Source organism: Phalangium opilio, unplaced genomic scaffold, assembly GCF_054372755.1.
Source record: "Phalangium opilio isolate 3A_F unplaced genomic scaffold, DU_Popi_V2 ptg000038l_1, whole genome shotgun sequence".
NCBI classification, from domain to species: Eukaryota; Metazoa; Arthropoda; class Arachnida; order Opiliones; family Phalangiidae; genus Phalangium; species Phalangium opilio.
Window position 1 is genome coordinate 2,474,552 of NW_028324161.1, and position 24,076 is coordinate 2,498,627.

At 37.1% G+C, this 24,076-nt stretch overlaps 2 protein-coding genes across 2 annotated transcripts; both read right to left on the bottom strand.

The window, feature by feature from the left end:
- Window positions 1-6,826: 6,826 nt before the first annotated feature.
- Window positions 6,827-23,270, bottom strand: LOC149682633 (cholinesterase-like). The gene is made up of 5 exons (XM_089834205.1): window positions 23,258-23,270; window positions 23,123-23,202; window positions 22,440-22,959; window positions 20,595-21,507; window positions 6,827-7,322 (listed from the first exon to the last, which is right to left on the bottom strand). Exons 1-5 carry the CDS (start codon window positions 23,268-23,270, stop codon window positions 7,133-7,135), a joined length of 1,716 nt encoding a protein of 571 aa, XP_089690331.1. The 3' UTR covers window positions 6,827-7,132.
- Window positions 11,183-12,376, bottom strand: LOC149682634 (uncharacterized). Its single transcript, XM_089834166.1, has 3 exons — window positions 12,024-12,376; window positions 11,809-11,937; window positions 11,183-11,745 (listed from the first exon to the last, which is right to left on the bottom strand). The coding sequence occupies exons 1-3, from the start codon at window positions 12,374-12,376 to the stop codon at window positions 11,319-11,321; spliced, it is 909 nt and encodes a 302-aa protein (XP_089690292.1). The 3' UTR covers window positions 11,183-11,318.
- Window positions 23,271-24,076: the final 806 nt, after the last annotated feature.

Consider the following 24,076-nt stretch of genomic DNA (forward strand, 5'->3'; position numbering starts at 1 on the left):
TAGCGTGATTAATAATAAGATAATTTGTTGAGGATCTAAATTAACATTCACGACACTAAAAATGCGGTTTACGTTATGATTTATTGAAACCAATAACATTTAAAATGAAAACCACGCTTCTCGTCATTGACCCTTAATAATGAGTAGCCCTTCAATGCGCTAACATTAACAGTGCTAGAATGTAACACCATGGTTTGGATGAAATGTTTCTCTCGTGATGCATAAGTTCATAAGTTAGGTTTCACAAGTTTGTCACTGGCTACTGAGAGCTTGTCATGAAGTGACGTAGGTAAAACGTCACATATTCTCGTTAAGCGATGCCTGGTGCAGTACTGTCAAAGGCTTATAACCGCCTAAATAAGAATATGGACTGCAAAATCGAGTGTAGTCAATTTTCGCTTGTCGTTCTCGAACGAGCTCTCAGAAAGTATCTAGCATATACGTATGAAACATTACTTATAAAATTATGGTGACGTGATGGTGGTGAAGGACTGCTTTGATACTAGTCCGCCTAGCTGAGAAGATTCTCTATACTTTATTGATTTCCACACAAATTAACATTAAAGCAATGAGATTATGGATACTTAAGGGTGTTGCGTTATTATGATATAAGTAATATCAGAACGATGAGAATCAGCTTAAATTGATGCAATATACGGTATAAGAATATACAGATGCTGCAAAAAGGGTAGCAGGAGCGACATAAAGTGGGTTCTATAGGTGATTTTTAGCTGAAAATGATGTATGACATTTTGCCGCTGTCCTGGAATTTAGTCTTACGGTCAGTCAAATGCATATGGCTAGGGAGTTATATCTGTATACTCCAAGTAAGGTTCGCGCATTCACAAATGCGCGAGGAAACATGTACTTATGCATGTAAAAGAAGTTTAAAATTTAAATCAACATGATTCTGAGGACTCCTTTTTATACCATCTTTAAAAATGTACTAATACTATCAGAATTACGTCTCGGCTTTTTACAGTTTCTCGCTAATTTGGGAACGTACTATATTAAATTGCCAAAATTACTTGAATGGCGTCTTCAATTGCGTCCTTTCCCATTCCAACATTTCTTAAAACAGTTTTGTTGAATCTCGCATGCTCAACCCACAGCTTTCCACTCATATTCGCTATGTCTTGAGAAAGTGTTAAAGATAATCACATTATAAATAAATGGAAACGGATTATTTTTTCAGCAATTACAAATATCAGTAATATTCTAACGATTCAAAATTTTAATTCTTTCCTATACATAATATGGCTGGCAAATAATGGTGCATTCTGCCATTTTATAAAACAAAAGCCTTTGGGACAATATAGCTTTATCCGGCTATCCGAGACGAGGTAATATAGAGGGTGTTTCTATTAAGTCGGCCATAAAGTTCTGTTCTTTGGGTCAAACTAAATGGAAATCATGGGGCCCCCAAATCAAGGATAAAGTCACACAAGTTGAGTAAGACATATCAGCTTTCCCATGTATGTATACTAGACAATTTCAAACGTTATTGAAGGAGATCACTGATAATGTCAGTTCTACTATGCAAACGTCATACCATAGAGTAGTGTCAGTAGAGGGGGGAGTAGACTGTGTATCCCTCCCTCTAGGCGCGCTTTTGTAAGAGGGGATTCTGTACGCGCCTGTTAGGGGGGATGACACTTAGCTAAGAGATAGAAGGGTATGACGTTTGCATAGTAGAACTGACTGACATCTAGCTCTAGCTCAGTGTCATCCCCCCTACCAGGCGCGTACAGTATCCCCTCTTACAAAAGCGCGCCTAGAGGGAGGGATAAACAGTCTACTCCCCTCTCTACCACACTACTCTATTCACTATTAGCCATGGAACCTTTACTTGCAGACCTTACAAAACTTGTGCAAAAACATTGAGTGTAATTTCATAATTGCTAGATGTGGTTAGAAAACATGTAACGGTACTACATTAGAACGTACGAAAATAGCAAGCCCTCCCCACCCCTAACCACAACTAGTTAATACGGAAATTTTATTTACGTGACTTGTTTATAGTATAGGCTGGTTTAGAAGATCCTACTAGGAACATTGATATATTTCTCTTAAAAATTGCATGTTGAACCGTATTTACAGAGATAGAAAAATCTAATTCATCTATTTATTTAGCAAATATGGAAAGACTTTTAGCTGTTGGGAAAAAGTGTTTCAGGACGAACATATTTTATCAAAAATAAATATGGGAAAGTGTCGGACTCTCTCCTTCGTCTGTGACATGCATACTCGCGAAATCTGTTCATTCCCCTTCGCCTATTCACTACGTACCTAAGATAATTTGTGATATTGCGTGTGAAGAAATAGTGCGGTTTTATTTTAAATTAGCTTCTTTTGCCCGAGGCTAACCGTGGCCACTGCAGTTTATCGCCACAATTTAATTTGATGATGTACATGATTGTATTAATTTAGATTGCTAATATTGATGTTATTTACTAATAGAAAAACGTTTAACTTATAATGACAACCCAGGGCCTAAGTTTGAACGAAATTCTAAACGATTTTAACGATGAGTTTTTTGAATTAATTGATTATTTCAAGAACATCTGCGGCATCTTTAATTTCATTTCGGCGTGCTAACGTTTTAAACAAACTTTAACCTCGTTCAAAGGCAAAAATAACACTAAAGAAAATAGAACAGAGCGCGGAGGTTGAGACTCTTCCTTGAGATACGCCTATGCCAAATTCTCCCATTTGGTGGTGTATGAGCATTATTTTCGGGAAGAATGACATCATGAACTACAAATCTGATTTGTTGATACCATTTTAAACACCTCTCGCGCGCTTGAGCGTCTCGAAAAGCATGTCAAGCTAAGGCAAAGGCAGGAAAATATGGCAGTCCGACACTTTCTCCTACTTATTTTTGATTTTATGCAAACAGTCGAAAATTAGAGTGAACTTATATTGATACTAGGTGAATCTTCGGAGTTATTTTGTCTGAAGTGCGCTAAACTAGCCGGATATCGTTGTCTTAAAGGCTATGTTAATTGAGACTAGTCAGATAAACAACTATACGAAAAGGTTACAATTAAGCAATGAAAAAAAAAATCCTTATTGCCCTATTGTTTTCATAGGATATTCAAATCCACTTATCTCTGCATTCTGAAAGAACTTTTTTTACAACGAAAGCAAAGTGAGCTTAGAGAAATACATCTTATTTTCTCCCATCCACGTGCATATGCCTGGTGTTCTTAAGTAATTCATGACGATAAATGCTTTCAAGGGAAAATAAAAAAATCGATGTAAAAAATTAGGTTAGGCAACCCCCCCCCCCGTGTCGGACATGGAAGCGGTGGTTGATCCTTGACCGTCTCTGCTCTTGCGCATGATCCATAAAGCCTACAGTGTAGGCATCAAAAAGCGAGATGTAAAGAAAAGTTCTGATTTACCCCCGTGCCTTTCCCTCTAAGTTACCTCGAAGTGATCAATACTAACTATCGTATTTTTCATTCAATTTGAAGAAACCGTGTGGTCTGGCAGACAACTCATTCTTTGAATAGGCTTCTTTAACTGCAGCGATGTCTGACAAAATAACGGTGAAACGACCTCCAAGATAGAGCCTGGAACATTAAAAATACATTATAAACACACAAAATGGAAGACGATTTTCTACTTTTCTAATTATCAAACTTGAACGGGGGATTGACTTTCATCGCTATAAAGCAGGGATGTCCAACCATTATTCACGGTGGGCCAAATTCAAAATTAGAAACCATCAAGCGGGCCACACAATGAAAATTCACCTATTTTCATCTATTTTCTAAATTTTACAATTGTTTTTACCAGTTTTAGTGAGAAACCTGACTTTTCTTTTGTTTAATTATCTATCTCTTAATACTGCATTCTTTCACTACAGCATATGAATCCTTGCATATCAAGAAAAACTGGCCTACCTTGAACAGAAACAAAAAAGAGTTGTACGTCCATTTTTCTTGAAAAACGCGATAACTCTCGCTAGGTTTTCTTATTTGGGAACTTGATCCCATATTTTAACTTACAATAGTTTCAGTCTCAACGAAACAGAACTAAAACTGAGCCTTGAAAATCGGACCAAAACGGGCTGGAAATAAGTTGTTTTAGGCGAGTAAGAAAGGTGTGAAATTAGTAGCACAGCACACCACCATCTGGTGACAGTAGTTATACATCGAATTTCTAAATATAGGTATTTTAGTAAAAGCTTCTTCGTCAAAAATTATTTATTGTCACAATACCGATTCTCATTCACCCTATGGTGGGCCATCAGAACTTATAGGTGGGCCCGTAGAATTACCTTGGCAGGCAATTAATACCATTAAATTTTTCACTCAACTGGGGCCAAATTATAGAACCGGGCGGGCCACAAATGGCCCGCGGGCCCGTAATTGGACATCACTGCTATAAAGGATTGCAATATAATATTGAAAGTTATGTTTCGCTAAACGTATTTAAAGTTCCAAATTTTTAAACGGGACGGTACAAGCATAAATTGATTATCTGCCATTAAGTTGCTATGTCTGAATGGGATCTATAGAAGATTAGATTGTTCCCCATCAGTTTTTAACATTTCCTCAACGTATCTAAGCGGATTTTGTGGGATGAAGAGCTAGAAAACTCATATGTATGACCAAGAATTAATTTGCTATAAGAATGCCTAATAGAGAAAAAAAACCTCGAGCAAAGTAAACGGAAAATGGAGGCTGCCAGCGGTGCTGAAACGGTTAGGGATTGGTTTTAAATTGCCATTAACAAGTTAGTTAAAGGTTTTGAACCTAACTTAATAGATTTTGAATATGTGTCTCTATGTAAAAATCGTTCGATCTACAATTGTTTCTAAATCGATTCAAGTGTACTATACTTATGATTTCTTTGTTTCCAAAAACCAAACCAAGGCTTAACGATAAGGTAAAAGAGATAGCTGGTGGAAAATATAGAGTAAGATAAAATATTAAGTCCCGCCTTGGTTTCCAGCCTCCCCCACCGATGAGGGGGATTGTCGACTATCACGCGCGCATCTGACGCCTTTTTAGGCTTGCTTATGGTAAATTACTTCTTGGTAAGACGCATTTTACTTCGCTAATTCCTCTATCTCGCTGTTTGTTGAACCTTGCGTGTGTCTGATCTCGCGTTGCTACCAACCAATGAAATCACAGATAGAAATACGTTAGAATTATGACGCGTGACGGACCGTGCTGCTCAATTCCGTCCCGCAAAACCACATAGAAGATATGGGGCACAATAATTCCTATAAGCTGTAACATAAGTTTGTAAGATATGTTCCATAAGTATGCCAATACCTATACTTCGTAATGCTAGAGACTTACTGAGAGCAAGTTCGAGAACGACAAGCGAGAGTTGACTACACTAGTCCATCTTCCTATTTAGTCGTACTAATCCTTTGACAGCGTGGCTTTACGAGAATATATGACGTTTCACCTACGTCACTGCATGTAAAGCTCTCAGTAAACAGTGACAAACTTATGGATCATATCTTATGAACTTATGGCTGTATGCATTCCTGGTAATGTCTATTTGCAGGGATAGGTTTAATTTTAGAAGTTGGAATGGAGAACAGAGTAATGTGGGCGCGCGTTAAAGTCCCGGACCCCCTTCCCGGGACGGAGGGCGGGGTATGAAAGAAGAGGCGGGTCATAGCGATAGAGGTAAAAAAGAACTACTAATTTTTCGCCGTTCTCGTGAGCTACGTCATCCAAAACGTACTTTAAGTGAGCCATTAAGATAATTTAAAATTTTAGTTGCGTGTTGGAGGGAGGGGCTCTATACTGGGCTATGAGTCGGACTGAAGTAAATATTAACAGTTCTCCATTCCTACTTCTAAAATTAAATCTATCCCTGTTATTAGATATTATTATTATGAATTTTCCTTTATAACAAATTGCACTCTGCTTATGATTTAACCTCTGTTCTGACGAAAAAAAGGCTTAAAAATTAAGTATACATACCCAAGGACATTACCATATTTCTTTTTAAGTTCCATGAAATGTTTATACGGTCTATTTCCTAAAAACGGAACGTACCCAACTATGGGTAGCCCTTTCGGTCCAGGTGGTAAATTTAGTTTTTTATTTCGCCATCCATTTAAAAACCAAAAAACCATAAGTAAAGGCACGATAACGGTGCAGGATTTTAAGATATGATGTAACGAGAAATCTTCAAACAGAAACATTTTATTTCAAATTCCTAAATAGTGATAAACTATATGTTGAAGATATCACTAATCAATCAAATATCGTCCTCAACTAATTCACGAGTTTCGAATTTTCAAAAATATCCTAATTTCATTGCCATTATATTACAGTTAGTGTTGCGTGAAATTAACTGTTATACAACATGACTTCTGAGCAGAATTTTTAGAATACGATATTTTTCGATTAGTAATGGTTTTTCTAGCCTTAATCAGTTTATTTACGACGCAGTCGATACATTAAGCTTTGAACTCTCTGTTCAAAGTTCCTAGATAGATCGCGGAAAATTTTTATTACTTAGTCAAAATATTTCAGGCTTGGAAAACACATAAATGCTGATTATTCTCAAATTTGATTGAGTATCTGGACTTAAATTATTTGAATTTAATCTCAAAGTTTTTTTCGTTATACCACTCGTAAACAATGCACTTGGGATTTCAGATGATGTTTAAATTAAAACCATGTTCGTTTATTCTAGGTTTCTTAATTTTCCGGAAAATTAAAACGAGTAAAATATTCCACGAATCGGAAAAAGTAAACAAGTTGGGAAACCAAAATAAACCTCTCAGAGTCAAGACGAGGGCTATCTACCCAATTAAGAGGTTTTACTTAAATAATTTAATAAATATAATTGATATCAATTATTTTAATAGTCAGTAATTTACCTTAGTTCTAGTTAAGACGTTTTAAGGAACGTTACGTCTAAAATATAGGTTAACGTTTGATTTCTAGCGAACACCAACTTCACAATTTTTGTAAATTTAAGGTATACATATAAGGAGATTGATTAGTTTAGTAAATGATAAGTTTATGGCTTTTTGAGTTGAACAAGCAACCATCTTTTCAAAATGCGGCGGAACATAACAAAAATGTCCTGAAGGGCAATATAGCGTCCCTTTTCTGCTATTCGTATATTATTCTTTAACTATTTCTTAAGTAAACTGAGATGCCAACACTAAATCCAAGTACGAGTTCTCTTGTAGCAACGAACATCGTTCCGTGTTAAGTCCATTTACTGTGGTGCTATTAATATCCAAAATATATTTCTCCTTGTTTTCGTTGGTGTAAATTGGCCAATAAGAACTGCCGTTGAAGAATTGTTCGTGTCCTTTATTTGGAGAACTGCAGTGAAAGTTTCATTTGATGGACTTATGCTATTTTCAGATTTCGTACAGCTTCGGACATTTCCGGCAGCCTAATTAATACATTGAAACGATAAGAGATGCTACCGTGTGAGCTGAGGTGTGAGGAAGCTTTCATAAAAAAACCCTAAAGCACTATTTATGTAAATGCTCTACATTTGACTGCACCAAGAAGCGATATCTAGTTTACTAGGGAGAAGGTATAAATTCGCCACATTTCTGGCTTTATCTTCAGTCCAAACTTAGGCCGGAGTTAATCCCCGCCGTTAAATTACAACCAGCATCTCATGGATTCTTGAAAACTCACGTCAGCGCGACACGAATGATGGAAATTACGTATTTTCCGACTGATAGGCGAAATAGCCCGGCCACTTGTATTTTGAAAGGGGGACTGGGACTATGGGGCGCGAATACTTAGGCATCTCTTCCCTAGCAAACTAGATGTCGTTTCATGTCTGCACTAAAGCGATTACCGCGTAATCTTAGAAATCTTAATAGCTCTAAAATTATTAAACCATTTCGATGTTTCGGAACATACAAGGGACTGATCCCTTGTCGTCGCAGTATGCTCAATCTCATGATCTCACAAGCCTACAGCGCAGGCGCCAAAAGCGATGGAAGGCAAGGTTTAGAACCCGTGTCCTTCCCTCTTAGTTACATCGAAGTGGTCTATATGAGTACCCCGTGAACTGTGAATCTGAGAGTGATTAGCCCGTCTAAACGTTGTACTCAGTATGAACATTTAATTAAATGAAAAATCAGATAACATAACATTATACCTTAAAAGAACGACCTTTCTCTAAATATGAAAGGAAAAATATTAAAAAAATAAATGATCTCTTATTACAAAATAATTAGCATTTAATTAGCCTTATAAAATAAACGAGGACTGCTGTGTAGAGCTCGGCCAAGGGCTCGGCATTATCTATCCATTATCCACGTTATTTTATTTTATCTTTATCCATACTCGAAGATTATCCACATAACTTGCATGTTAAATCTAATTATATCCATAACTTCGTTTATAAATAATCGGTTATCCACCAATTTGTGGATAATGGATAGAATATACGAGCTCTATTGCTTTGCCGCCATTGGTTTAGTGTCGTCTGCTATCTCAGCCTGCGAGAATTTAACCAGTCCCGTAGGGGTAAGTGGTTCGATTTAGCAGACGCCACTAAACCGATGGCAGCGCAGAAGTCGTCGTTTTTAAGACTAATTAAATGCTTATTTTTCGTTTCAAGATATCGAGTTTTAATATAACTGAACCAAAGTTTCTATTTTTAAAATCCATTGAAAAATCACGAAAACTCAGTTTCGATATATCAATAATTTTGTCTTGTCGAGCTTTTTAGCCCGTTTGATGACATCTCTATGACGTGAGGAAAAAAGCGCGGGAATCCTATACGCGTCTCGAGCTTCTCGCTTTGGAAAGTTTCGGGACTCTCCCGCCAGGGGCGACGATACGCGCTGAAGTTTGAAGATAGGGGTTATAGCTTATCATTCTAGTCCATCTGTGTTTAATGGTCTTAGATACAAGTACGCGTACTGATAATCAATGTTTATAGTTTTACTAATAAAGATAATAATATTCGATAAATACTAGTTAAGATAACTTTAATTAGAATACTCGTCGAGTATAGTTGTCGAGTACTCGTTCAATAATTGAAAATTTTAAAAATGTCCTGAGCCTGTATACCAGGGAACGATACTCTAACCGATAATTGATGTGGCAAATTTAGACACTCGATAGTCGAATCGATAAGGAAAAATAACTATTGGCCCATGCCCACAATTTCATCTCTATCTGTAAATATAACGACAAGTTGGGAAACCAAAATAAACCTCTTCGAGTCGAGATGCAATCAAGAGGTTTTTCTTATATAATTAAATAAATATAATTTATATTAATTATTTTAATCGTCACTAGTTTACCTTAATTCTAGTTAAATCGTTTTAAGAAACTTTATTCCTAAAATCCGTTTAAACATATAGCTTTTGTTGACGTTTGAATTCAAGCTTATGCCTCTTTAACAATTTTTGAAAATTTACACCCCGGCACGACCAGTGTAATACCTCTTCGTGACGTCATCGGAGAGGTGAAAAGCGTCTAGTGCCTCCCTGTGTTCTCTTGTATAAAATACTATATATATACAGGGTGTTTTGAACAGTCTGGCCAAATTTTGGTAGCGTGTTCTTGGAGTCACTCCGAGTGAAAAATTCCAAAGAACCATGTACCTAAATTACGCCATTTCTGAGTTATGAGCTTTCAAAAGTAGCCCCAAAATCAACAAAATTGTGAAACTTGTATTATGGATTGCTCATCTTGTTTTCGATAATACGCTCAATTGCCAACCGAAAGAAATGAAGCTGCATTTCTACTCGGCAGAAAATTACGACGGAAACACGGCGCCAGCGGTTTGAATTTTTTTTTTACGCCCACCATCGACGGTAGTGAGTTTTCACTTCAAACCGAATATATTCGGTAGCGGAAACTCAGTAGGTCACGTGATGATTATCGAACGTAAAATGTATAGATGGCGCGTCAATAGTATAGTAATTTGCATACAGCTGTTAACTAAACAAAAAAGAAATATGGAGGGCTCCGAGTTTGCTAGTGATATTTTAAGTACGTTATGTGTGTTTAATTATAGTTTATTGACTTACTTATGCTACAAAAATTATAAGGATGGTATGAAAAGACGTTTCTGGGTTAGAGATATTTTTCGAAAACGGCAACAATTTGGTTACCAACAAACTTTGGTTTCTGAAATGCGACAAATGGATGATGAAAAACATTTTCAGTATGTAAACCTAATGTAATGAAATTTTCAGGTATTTTTTTTCTGACTTTATACAATTTTCTTGCAGATTTTTTCGATTGAACAAAATGGAGTTTGATGAAATTTTAGAATTAATTAGGCCACTCATGACCACAAGGCAGATTCGAGGTTTCGTAAATCAGTGTCTCCGGAAGAAAAGTTATCGTTAACTTTACGGTTAGATTTTTTTTTTGTTGTCTTGGTTTACAGCTATACTTATATGTAATTTTCTAAAGGTATTTAGCGAGCGGGGATATGCAAATTAGCCTGTCTTTTGCATACAGATTAGGAGCAACTACTGTGAGCAATATTATCAAAGAAACTTGTGAGGCAATATGGACAGTTCTTTCGCCAATTTATTTAAGACTACCAACCACAGCTAAAGAATGGCTCGCGATAAGTAAAGAATTCCAGAGAACTTGGAACCTCCCTCATTGTATCGGAGCCCTGGACGGGAAACACATAAACATACGATGCCCAGCTAAAAGTGGTTCGCGATTCTACAACTACAAGGGATATTTTAGTATCATACTTTTGGCACTTTGTGATGCTGAATATAAATTTACAATTGTAGATGTTGGAGCGTTCGGAAGCCCAAGCGATGGCGGGGTATTTTCCCGCTCAAAGTTTGGAAGGAAGCTTAACGAAGGATTATTGTCTCTTCCTGATCCATCGTATCTTCCAAATTCAATCCAAGGTTTTCAATATTACATCGCAGCTGACGAAGCTTTCCCCTTAAACAAACATATAATGAGACCCTACCCAAGAAGAGGATTAACATTATCTCAAAGGATTTTTAATTATCGATTATGCCGAGGTCGCCGAGTTATTGAAAATACTTTCGGGATATATGTTGCTCGGTGGCGAATATTTCATAAAACAATTCAAGGGAAACCTGAGAATATTGACAATATTATCAAAGCGACTGTGTGCCTCCATAATTTTTATAATTACGAAAGAAGCTTTTAAAAGAGATGAGGAGAAACTGTATTTACCATCCTCAAATTATGTTGATCGAGAGGGAAATGATGGAATGGTTTTGGATGGACTTTGGCGGAAAGAAGTAGGACCTGAAAATGCTATCATACCTTGTGGAAATCTTTATCGTAATAATCGTCACTCAGTTAGTGTTGGTAGAATGAGAGACACATTAGCTAGTTATTTTTGTAATGAAGGCAAGTTTCATGGCAAATGGATAGAGTAACAAGAGGTTCAAAATGAAAGTTTTTATTCTTTATCCAATTCATAAAAAATATTTCAATTTTATGACGCGCTTCAATTTGATTTCTGGCATCCAATTTTCTTAATCGTCCCATTAAACTTGTAAAATAATGATATATTTCGTCCTTGTCTTTGTTTTTTATTGACGCTATCTGCGTTAACAGGGTCTTCTCTGAGATATCCATCATTTTTTCAAACTTGTTGTCTAAAATATCACTTTTCTTTCGTTTCCTCGAAGGCCCAGGATTGTTTTCAGTCATTCCATCACGCGAAGACCCTGGTGTGGTAGAACGGGAGGCTTCAGAAGAGTCTGTTTTTGTTTGAGACCCACTGTCTTCATTATCATCTGACAAATTATTTCTAACAATAACAAAATAATATAATTAATTATACTTTGTCCTACTGCAACTTCAAAAACTTTACAATACAACTGATGAAGGATTCATCATGTTTTCAAATATTATTGTTGCAGTATTAGCACTTTCCTCATCCTGGGTAGAGCTTTCCAAAATGCTAGTCTGCGACTCTGGTAGTTCCATGTTACTTGAGGTTCTTTATAATTAATTTCAAATTATTCGCAAGCAGATCGGTTAAAATAATGTGTTATAAACTTATAGGCCTAGGCCCCTAGGGCTTACTCCTTGGGTTTGATAGTTGTCTTTAAAAAGGCATCCAGCGTTTTAAATAAAGTCCATTTGGGACAGACAACTTCATCCGCTCCAGCTCCGCTTCGTTTGCTGTCGCAAATGGTTTTCTTCTCTTTAGTGTAGCGGTCTCTTATGGCTTTCCAAGTGTTGTATGCCTCAACACATCTAATATATAGCAATACATTTAGACCAAAGAAATTTAAAATATGTAAAGAGAACGTACCATTAATGTGGAAAAGGGCTCCAATTGAGGCCCATCTATCCTCCTTCAATAACGTATCTTTGTAGTCTTTATGACTTAAGTCATATAAATAAGAGTATTTTCTAACTTCTTCTATAAACATTTCTTTATCTACTTTTAATCTTTTTTTTTGATTCCGTAGCAGCTTTGCTGCCTTTACGAGGGGGCATAGTTTTTCAGAAAGTGCGAAAGCGAATAGCTATTAGCGAGGTTTATCGTGGCCGAGGCCCAAAAATAAAATGGCACCCAGAAAATCCACCAAACTGGGGAATTTGCTGTTGCGCGCGACTCTCTGACGTATTAGAATTCTCGATTTCTCATTGGCTGAACGATGTTTTTTAAGTCGACTATGACGGTAAAAATAGAACACGTTTTAAGTCAGACCGAAACGAACCGAGCGGCAATTCTGTCGAGCCCGACGTAAAATATTTCCGTCGAAACCAGTAACGCCGTGTTTCCGTCGTAATTTTCTGCCGAGTAGAAATCCAGCTTAATGGTCATTAACACAGGTACTTTTAATTATTATTAACACAGGTACCTTTAATATTTATTACCACAGGTACATTTAATTCTTATTAACACAGGTGCATTTAATTCTTATTAACACAGGTGCATTTAATTCTTATTAACACAGGTGCATTTAATTCTTATTAACACAGGTTGTACAGAGAGCTTGAAATGCAGTTTACAAGAATTGTTCAAAGTGCTCACCATTAACGTTTATGCAAACTTGGGCACGTTTTGTAAAGGATTCTCGAACACGGTGTGTGTTTCGGATACTCTCACATCCGTCAATTATGCGTTGTCTCAGATCTTGGACATCATGGACTTCGGTGCGGTAGATAAAGTCTTTGAGAAGTCCCCATAGAAAAAAATCGCACGGATTTAAATCCGGAGATCTAGCTTTCCACTCAACAGGTCCACCTCGACCTACCCACCTCCCGGGGAACGTGGCATCAAGATGGGCTCTAACTTGACGACTGAAATGTGGTGGCGTCCCGTTGTGCATGAACCACATTCGTTGATGCAATCTTAATGGTAGGTCGTCCAGTAGGTCTGGTAAATCATTTTGTAGGAAGTTCAAATACGCCTCACCATTTAGTCTTGGTTGTAGAAAGACGGGTCCAATCAAATTATCGCCGACAATCCCGCACCATACGTTTAGACTAAACTGTACTTAGTGTGACCTTATATACGCTAGTAGCGTGGGGGTTTTGTTGCCTCCACTCATGATGATTATGCAAGTTCAGTATGCCGTCACGGGTAAAATTGGACTCGTCAGACACTAACAGAGTTCGTGGGAATTCTAAGTCGATCACCCGGGCCAAAAACCACTGACAAAATCCTAGTCGTCTCGGATAGTCTGCTTCGTTTAACGACTGAATCTTCTGCAAATGATATGGATGGTACTGGTGTCCGCGAAGGATCTTCCAAACAAGAACATGGTTGACGCCCAATTGGCGACCAGCCCTCCTGGTGCTGGTTGAAGGATCATCCTCGATAATAGTTAGTACTTGTTCTTCGATGACGTCGGGAACGTCTCGTGCTTGGGGTCCTTCGGGTTGTAATTTTCCGGTTTCCCTTAAGCGTCTGTCAACAGCCGTGAATGTTTGGCGATTTGGTAGCTCTCGTCGAGGGAACATCCCTTGGTACAAGCTCGGAGCTCCTAGCTTCCCGCGAATTCCCATGAGCCCGTCCATACATCAGATGCATATCCAAGTACTCAGCATTTGAATAATACACCATACTTAGATAACGTTATTCTAAAAGTGCGCTTAAAAAGTACAAGACGTTTATTTAAATACCAATTCGACTTAATTTTTTAAACCAATTTGCTTGAAAATAAATGTAGCTGCAAAGTCGTCAAGTTAGAGCCCATCTTGATGCCACGTTCCCCGGGAGGTGGGTTGGTCGAGGTGGACCTGTTGAGTGGCCAGCTAGATCTCCGGATTTAAATCCGCGCGATTTTTTCTTTGGGGACATCTCAAAGACTTGATCTACCGCACCGAAGTCCGTGATGTCCAAGACCTGAGACAACGCATAATTGACGGATGTGAGAGTATCCGAAACATGCCTGACATCTTTTACAAGACGTGCCCAAGTTTGCATAAACGTTAATAGTGAACACTTTGAACAATTCTTGTAAACTGCATTTCAAGCTCTCTGTACAACCGGTGTTAATAAGAATTAAATGTACCTGTGTTAATAAGAATTAAATGTACCTGTGTTAATAAGAATTAAATGTACCTGTGGTAATAAACATTAAAGGTACCTGTGTTAATAATAATTACAAGTTGGGAAAACCAAAATATTACCTCTCCGAGGAGGACTACTTACAAACTTACCTACCCAGATATGGAAATGTTTCTTTTTTTAAGAACAAATAATGAAGTTAAAATTTATGAAATATTAAAGCAGTATACAAAGCATAGCAAATATACTGTAAATCAGACGACATTTTACATCCAATAAGGATATACTTGTACACATTAAAATCATCCGATGGGGGAAAAACGGGAAATGAAGACCTAAAACTTTGGAGGGATATTACCTTTACGTCTTGTAAAGGCCGAATTTTCTACTGCTCAACTGTATACCCTCTATGTTCAAAGCCATATTCACAACAGGGTTGCCATGTAAACACTATCCTCTCGTTTCACCTCAACGATTTTCTTAGTTTGTCAACATGACTGTTAACGTTACATAACACCAAAGCTTATTTGTGGCTAAACACACTGGAAGTAAATGCGCACCATAAATAGCATGAAAACACGAAGCTATAATCCGATTACGATCAGACCTTTCACTGGTCTGGGCTGCGTCCAGCAGAGCTCACCAAAATGACAGCGGATTTTGGAAAACGGTTACCGGTGAGATCTGTCGTCATAGCTTTTCTCCGGTCATCGGTGTTTTAAAAATTACGCTAGCGCAATAAAGCGTGCAAGGTACCAAGGCTTAACAAAAATTGTATGATAACATATTTAAAGAGATAGATAACAACGTCTTTTATAATTAAAATTAGAAAGTAACATGTCTCTTAAAATTCTCGCGTCATCAAATGGTTTCACGCCAATTAAATAGCTATAGTCCCATCAGAATCAGCAAGAGCTATTTGTATTAATTCCTCCATGTTTTTTCGCCAAGCTGAGAACTACGCGTTTTACGTCACGTTTTCCAAAAACCCGACTATTTTGCTTTGAAGACCGCGCTGGCTCAGCGCTGAGCACCGTGACGTCAAATTCAAACGCAAAATCCCGTCCTGTAGGACACTGCTAACAGCGCTGAGCTCTGCTGAACGCGGCCCAGATATCCACCATGATTATAAAATCTAAGCCTAATTATTTAAAAGTGTGTTTTACTTTCGGCTCACTCTGAACCGTTAATGTCTCTGCATTACAGAAACGAAAACCAAACCCAAGCGTTTACGTTTTGGTTCACTAGGCCTATTGACAAATAAAAGTTGAATTGACCAATGTCGTTGCGTTCTTTTTGAAATCACTATAGAAAGGATTATGCTATAAACAGATGTAGTATAGCTTAAGTAATATATAAACATCCATTTCAAATAACAATATTAAACAAGATGGCCCCGGCCATATTAACGTTTTGCCTTGGCTAGCTAAATTTATTGTAAGGTGACCCCGGCCTATATACTTTACGGTTATTTTTTTCTTTTAAATATCAAATATCATTCCAATTATGAATAAAAATAATCTAGCTTGATTTTGGGTTATAGATTATGAAACAAGTAAATAACCAACTTCTGTCCTATGAAATGGAACAATTTTCTTGATATTTTTGTTGCAAACCTAATATTTGTGGGATAATTGATGCGTTTGGGTACTAAAATTATTCATTGATTGCACGCTTATGCAATATGCAATATGCAACAAGCGCTTAGAATTAGCCCCGAGTCATGTTCTCTTGAAACTTGAAGCAATAGAAATGAAGTAATTTGCATAAGCCCTAAAGAACAACGCTAGACGGGACACGGAAACGGATGGTGGAGATAAAGATCATTTTTGTTTATGATGTACTAAGCGTTAATTAATCAGAGAAGCTGGAACCGAAAAAACTTACAAAAATCTCATAATATTTGTGCCAAAAAAGTTAATTTAAAAACAATTTTATATATTTTAATTTAGTATAAAACAATTTTAGAACTAAAAATGGGTTGACGGGACGCCCAGCCTGCCAGCCAGGGTCGGACCAATACTTTTCCGAACCTCTAAAACTCGCGAAAGTAAAAACTTAGTGAGGAAATTTTTCTCAGATTCCGCGCCTAGAACGAAAAGTTTCACTAGTGCCATCGTCCGGAGAAAACGCGAAGCTTGATCTAGGTGAAACAAAAATGGCAGGCCTGAGACCTGTAGCATCAACGGCAGTGTATGTGACGTTTAAACTTATAATTAAGTGCCAAATGAAAATTAGTACTCGAAATTTTTTGCAATGAATGAACCACAATTTTCAGAAGAGAATATTTTCAAAAATGGTAAGTGTTGAAAACCTAATCACCCTAATATTAACCAGATTAGTTATGTAAACTCTTAAGCCTTGGTCATAACACGAGTATAAAATTGGTCATACTGTTTTGTTTTGTTTAGTACCTGTTGCTCTCTCTCTTGTCAAAATTGCTACGAGCATTACACATATTTTCCAAAAGATCCTACTGAAAAAATTCGAAAAGCTCTTCAGTCAAACTTTAAAGGAAATGAATTCACACAGTATGGAATTATAAACGAAAAAAACTCTTGTTGCTTTAAAAAAGAGTCTAATTTAAAAGTAACGAAGATTGGTTTGAAGTCAACCCTTCTTATCGATTCTTGGGGTGTTCCCCTGACGGTCTAGTCAACGATAATTTGGTCGAAATGAAGTGTCCAGTCATTGGTGAAAAAGGAAACTTAGAAACAGTCCTCAAGAAAACTCCTTACGTAATCAAGAAGGACAGAACATTTTCTTTGAAACCCAAACAAATGTATTATGGGCAAGTGCAACTTAGTTTGGCCCTTTTAGGACTTCAAAGTTGTCATTATGTAATTTATTCAAACTGGAAGATGACTGTTTTGTTATATGTGCCTAAAGACCAAAAATTTATTAACAATCAATTAACCAAGATTACAAATTACTTATTTCAAAAGGTTTTTTTGCTTATTTTAATTACTACATTCCAAATTATTTGAAATGGAAAAATAATGGCGCAAATAAGGCTGAAGTGATATTTTTAAGTTCCTTAAAATGTGATAGAATCTTACAAATTTATTAAATAAAATTGTTTTACAAATTTTCACGAGTCTTGGGTGCATTATTCATTTGCATTTTTTTTCACGGGTTTTAACAAGCTTGGGAACTGCGTAAAAGTTAATTTAAAATGATTTGAGGTCTGAAACCTTTTTGGCCCATTTTCAAATTCCCTGACCCGTGGCAACCCTGATTTATCATTGGGGTTTGGAGTGGTGCATTTGTCGGTCGTAGTTTCCTCGGTAGTTTGTTGAACCGTATCAATCCCCAATCTTTCAGCCAGAATTTCTGCGTCTGCTGGTCCATTTATTTCAGCTGTTTCACTTGCATGCAAAGTTGGAGATTGTGAGAGCTGATTCCTTTTTTTTCAGTCTTTCCAATCTCCCATTAGCCTTGAACTATTGTTGATCATGTTTCCTTAACGGGAGTTTTTTGGAAGGAACAGCCAAAGGTCCAAGTCTGGGAGGGTAACTTAACTTATCTACAATAATAACTCTAATTATAATTGGTTTTAAATTAATATTATACGCTTAAAACATACCTGAATGTTCATATTTCGGAATGAAGGGAGCAGACAACCATGGACTTGGTGTGTGGTTTACCCATTTTTAAAGCTATATCCCATTGTTTCGACAATTTAACGTCGCGCGGAAATTGGTGAAAGCGGACACCACTCATTATTTTTACACCCATACACGCTGCAGTATTTAACCATTGTTTAATTACGTTTAAATAAACAGCAAATCTGACAAAAACTAGCCAAATTATCGTTGAGCAGATAGTTGAGTTGTTGATTTAATTTTATAATTATCTTTGAGCAATTCAATTTAATTAACTTTAATTAAACCATGAGTATGTTGATTGCGTTTGTCATTAATGGTATCGCCGGAATCAAGTTACATTTAAACACCTGATTAAACTAATCATCGATCATCCACCTTGCAATAGGCAGACAACAAACTAGACGGAGTTCGCAAACTTCGCAGTCTATTTATGACATCTCATGTTGCCCTCTATTGAATCTCTCAACAACTATCGTTAAATTTATTACTTAAATAATATAATTTTTTTAAATATAATAATCATATTAGCTAATTATAATTATTTAACTTTAAATGAGTATGTTTCATTGATTTAAATCGCATTGCTAAAAATTATTGGCGGGCGCTAGGCAGTCATTCTCTCTACTCTCTCTCCTCTCCCACTTACAAAATCCAGCCGCAGCTGGTTGCCGCGCGTCGGGAAGGGGAGGGTGGGTGGGGATCCACAAACTTCTACCTCTCTCTACTCTACAGTCTAACTTAACTCGGGTTTTGTACTAAGCAAGCGTGGCTTCGTGGTAACGCGCTCGCTCGGGCGTCTTCACTGACGTCTCGTATGGATTGGGACATGGCGGGTTCGAAGCCCGGCACCGACGGGAAAAATAATTTCAATTGAAATTAAATACGTTACGCCACCTATGAGGTGTAGCGTGAACTACGGATGAATTTCGAGTCGAAAATTCGCGGGAAATTTGAAATTTAAAAAGTTTATTTATGACGAATCTCATCAGGTCACACCAAAATCCAGCCAGCCGACATGCCGACCTACCGACCTGCCGACCAGCCAACAGAGGGCGGAACAATAGTTTTCCAGCTCTAAAGAGCGGCAAAACTAAAAACATCCTTGAAATATCAAAATGAAACAGAGCTTTAAAGCTACAAAAGTACTAAATGCATCGTAATTACGAAAAAGATTTCCACATATTCACTTTATATTATGAAAAAGTGAATATTAAGGTTCTGTAGGATTTCTTAACACATCAAAACAAAGCAAACTGCTAACTCGGCGCACTAGTGTGACAACGGACAGACACACACAGACAAAAAATAGACAGCTTTTTAACTCTTTCCGTTTTAATTTTGAGTTTAGAAACAAGATTATCTTAAATATTAAAATAAATATAATTAATATTAAATATTTTCTTCGTTAGTTGTTCGCCTTATTGAGCGTTACATCGTCTTGATAAAGAACAATTAAACATTCTTGAGAGACTTGACTAATATTGGCGTTTAAAATGAAGCATACGCCGGTTGCTTCACCTTATTCAAATAGGTAGTATATAAAGATTTCGAATCGCAGCTATGGATAAGAACAGCGCAATTGCGTGAACCTTTGGTGGAAGCCCCGCCATTGGGAGGCCGGACGTTTCTCGTAACCCTGGCCGATCGCCGCGTATGTCTTAACCTTAAGGATGATGATGGAGTAGAAGCCAGGTGTGCAGACTGGTGTCCATGTGGGATGGACAAAAACTATGACCAGAAGATGGTGGTGTAGAAGCCAGGTGTACAGACTGGTGTCCATGTGGGATGGACAAAAACAATGACCAGAAGATGGTGGTGTAGAAGCCAGGTGTACAGACTGGTGTCCATGTGGGATGGACAAAAACAATGACCAGAAGATGGTGGTGTAGAAGCCAGGTGTACAGACTGGTGTCCATGTGGGATGGACAATTGACTAGTCAGATGAAATAATAGTGGCCAGTTGAATTGTGGATAGCCTCAAGTTTTGAATTTTCCGGGAACTGTGAATGCGGTCCGGAAATGGCGAACACATTTGCTTCGATTCGGAAACTGCGAACGCGGTCCCCTGGGGTGTAAGTCAATAACAACAGCCTGACACACACACACAGACATGCCTGTCGATTTTAGAACCTCTCCGTGACATACGTCACTCGGAGAGGTAAAAAGTACCTGTGTTAATGAAATGTAAACATGTTTCTTAGCGACAGCACACTTCTACACACAATCGCCCCCTTCTGTTTCCAAACTTTCAGTCTCTCATTTCTTTCGGTTGGCTTATGCAATTGAGCGTTTTATCGAAAACACGATGAGCAAGCCCTAATACAAGTTTCACCAGTTTGTTGATTCTGGGGCTACTTTTGAAAGCTCTGAAATGGCGTAATTTAGGTACATGGTTCTTTGGAATTTTTCGCTCGGAGTGACTCCAAAAACACGCTACCTAAATTTGGTCAGACTTTTCAAAAACACCCTGTATATATGATGCTATTAATATCGGAAGGCTCATAAGTGAATAATCTTTACCCGTATTTCGCAAAGTTAGCCCAGTATCGCATAATTCTCGCCGAAAATTGCTGATCATGTAGGTTGTAGCCATTCTTAGGGTTCAACGGTTTTCCAAAGACAAAATAGAGTTCGTACGAGTGAGCAACTTCTTGCCAAGAGTAAAGTTTAGTAACAGATGCCACATGCGTGTAAACATACGTATAAACTATATTTCCATTGGATGTTATTGTGTTTATGAAATCGTTAGTTTTGCAACTTCGAGGTTCGTCCGAAAGCAATGCTACGAGTTGTCGTCTATAGTTTGGAATTTCAGAATAAGCTACCTTATTATAAAGTTGCTTAAGCCTTTGAACTCTTAACTCGTCACCACGAGAGACCAGAAGTCTAAGAATATTAGTAAATTTGTTTTCTGATACGTAAAAATCGGGCTTATGAGGTAGTGACGACGATGGTGTAACGCCCTCTGCAGTTGTATAACCCACAATGAAGTTGATAGTATTATTTAGGTAACCATTCTTTACTAATTCCACTGGGGTCATAGGGACATAATTTCCATCAATTGTTATCCTTGGTGTGAAACTGTTGTCAACAGCCGCTTTAACAAGTTCTTCCGAGCTCTTAATTCTTAAACATTTGACCATTGCTTCCGTGCTTACAGTTTGGCAGCCAACAGATTGCGCAACTGCTTTGGACAGGTTTAGTGATGCATTTTTCATAAGGTAGGACTTGTAATCCTCGAAATTGACTCCACTTTCTGCAATGGCCCTAATAAAGAGGCCTTGAGACGAAGGTAACATAGTATGGAAAGTGACAAAAAAACTTCCAGAACTTTGTCCGAAGATGGTTACTTTGTTTGGATCACCACCGAATGCTTTAATATTCTTCTGCACCCACCGAAAGGCCATTGCTTGGTCCATTAATGCGACGTTACCTATTGTTCAATATAAAAATGACATGATATGAGCTGTGAAAAAGAATGCTAAATTAATTTGGAATCAAACGTAGATTTCAAAACATTGTTAATGTCAGACAAATCAAGAAGGTACATTTGGAGAAAATGAATACACACGCATAAGGAGATGATGGTTCTCAACTAAAACGTCACCCAAGAGTTGAAAATCAAACTAATAAACTTAGCCTGGGAGAAAACCCATGTTGAAACGAGATCAACTTCGTACATATATTTCATACCGGGGGCACAGATTATCTAGTGATTAGTTTCTAAATACACAGGAAATTCTTTCCGGTTTCCAGTCCCTAAAAACTTCCAGGCCAATCCGGAAAGCCTAGTTAGCTACTTCATTATAATAACAAGCATGCATTCCAACTATTGGTGTTTCACCATGGTTATAAAGTGATCATCTATTAAATGTAACATCTTGTCACAAGCCCATGGCCATAGAGTGAGAAACAAGCTGTTGTTAGGACGAATGATTAAGGAGAGGTTTTTTACTCAACTATCTTGTTAAATACTAAGTGTACACTAAAGGAAAACCTTACACGACGGTAGAATCTCTCATAATTTGGAATGCAGGCGAACAGAATTGTACTCTACAGGTCCCATGCAAACATAGCTACGTAGTGGTAGATCATAAGCTTATGGTATAACTAAAGTCTCGACCTAAGTTATGGCCTAAATGCTATTTACTTGGAAATAAAGAGTCTAAAATTATTGGAAATCATACAATGGGTTGTGAGATAATAATAATCTAAGACTCTTCTAAATATTTAATGGTCGTACGTAGTTTAAGATTTGCTAATGTTTTCTTCAAATGTGTACTATGAAGGATTTTTTAGTTTCCATTATAATAATTTTCAACAGCGAAATATTTAGGAATATTAATAAGTTATAAATAATTTTACCTGGTGCATCAGAGCTCCCTAAATATTGCAATCCAAACACGGAAAATCGGTAGTTAAAGTTAATGACAATAATATTCTCTTCGGTTGCTAGTATATCGCCATCATACAATGGTACTGACCCGGATCCATAAATGTAGCCACCTCCGTGTATGAAAACCATGACGGCTAAATTATCCATTTTATTGGCTGGAGCCCATAAATTCAGATATAAACAATCCTCCGAATCTCTAACGCCTTCGGGCAAAAACAAATCAAATTCTGGGTACTTATCTTGAAGATTCTCGCCTTGTTGAATGCAAGGTAATGATTTCCTTTTTGCTTGGTACACTGTTTCCCAAGCATGTTTTTCTATAGGTGGCTTGAATCTCAAATCTCCAATAGGTGGCTGAGCGAAGGGTATCCCGAGGAAACAATTTACTCTCTTCCCGTTCGGTGCGACGTAATTGAAACCCTCTATGATACCAGAAGATGTTTTGACTCTGATTTCACCTTGTACACAACCATAGTCTTTAAGAATAACCTACGTGTAGTATAACAAATGAATCATATCCGAATTAACAGTGGCTAGCAATATTAGACTATAGCAAACGTGGCTGTTACTAGAACGCTGTTCTAAATGGGGCCGAGATACTTTACACATACTCAACAACCTAGTTTTAAACTAGAAGTATATAACAACGTACCCGTGCTGTTAATACGTTTACCGAAATGACTTGATTACAACTGAACTTTTTATCACATTTATATCCAAAGAATAACGAAACTACATTAGATTAAAAACGGATGGAGAATTTTTTAAAATTAAAATTATATTTCACCTGTTTGATTCATGTCTAATATGATCATAATTTCATTGAAATTCCTAGGATCAAGGTAATTTGAAACACAATTTTATGAGTGCCTGGATCAGTGAGGAAAATTCTTCTTTTGAACCACCCTAAATGTTCTTAAAGTTGCGAGTTTTAACTCAATGAAAGCGTCCTTTTTTTTTCACTAAAAATCCCTTTGCCAAAAATATTTTCTCATTATTTTGCATTGTTTTCAAAAGCGTTAGTGTCAAACCATGACTAAGTAACAAATACTTTCTGGGTCCTATAAATTTACCACTTGCTGTCTTTGGAACAAAAATTATCTCATTAGCAATATTTAAAGAAATAGTAACGTTTAATTTCAACTACTCTACATTTTAAATACAACTTGAGATTGTGGAAACAGCCAAATGATAAAAATCCTAATTTAAAAAAACCAAAATAAACCTCTACGAGTCGAGACGCTATTAAGATGTTTTTCTTAAATAATTAAATAAAAATAATTCATATTAATTATATTAATTATTTTAATCGTCTTTAATTTACCTTAATTCTAGTTAGGTCGTTTTAAGAAACGTTATTCATCATCATTTTAAACATAGCTATTGTTGACGTTTGAATTATAGTGTATGCCTCTTTATTAATTTTGGAAAATTTATAGTTAATAAGGCGATTTATTCACAGTAAATGATAAGAAAACTCAGTTTTGTCACTGATTACTGAGAGTGTCATAAAGTGACGTTGGTGAAACGTCATAGATTCTCGTAAAGCGTTGCCTGATGAGGCACTGTCAAATTCTTAGTACAAACTAAATCGACAGCAAAACCG

Coding starts and splice junctions, on each gene's coding strand:
- LOC149682634 (XM_089834166.1), bottom strand. CDS start 12,376: ATGTTTATAGAAGAAGTTAGAAAATACTCTTATTTATATGACTTAAGT. Junction 11,938..12,023: donor ACAACTATCAAACCCAAGGA/GTAAGCCCTAGG, acceptor TTAATTATAAAG/AACCTCAAGTAACATGGAAC. Junction 11,746..11,808: donor AATCCTTCATCAGTTGTATT/GTAAAGTTTTTG, acceptor TGTTATTGTTAG/AAATAATTTGTCAGATGATA.
- LOC149682633 (XM_089834205.1), bottom strand. Junction 21,508..22,439: donor AGGGAGCTCTGATGCACCAG/GTAAAATTATTT, acceptor ATTGAACAATAG/GTAACGTCGCATTAATGGAC. Junction 7,323..20,594: donor GCTAACTTTGCGAAATACGG/GTAAAGATTATT, acceptor CTTTCACTGCAG/TTCTCCAAATAAAGGACACG.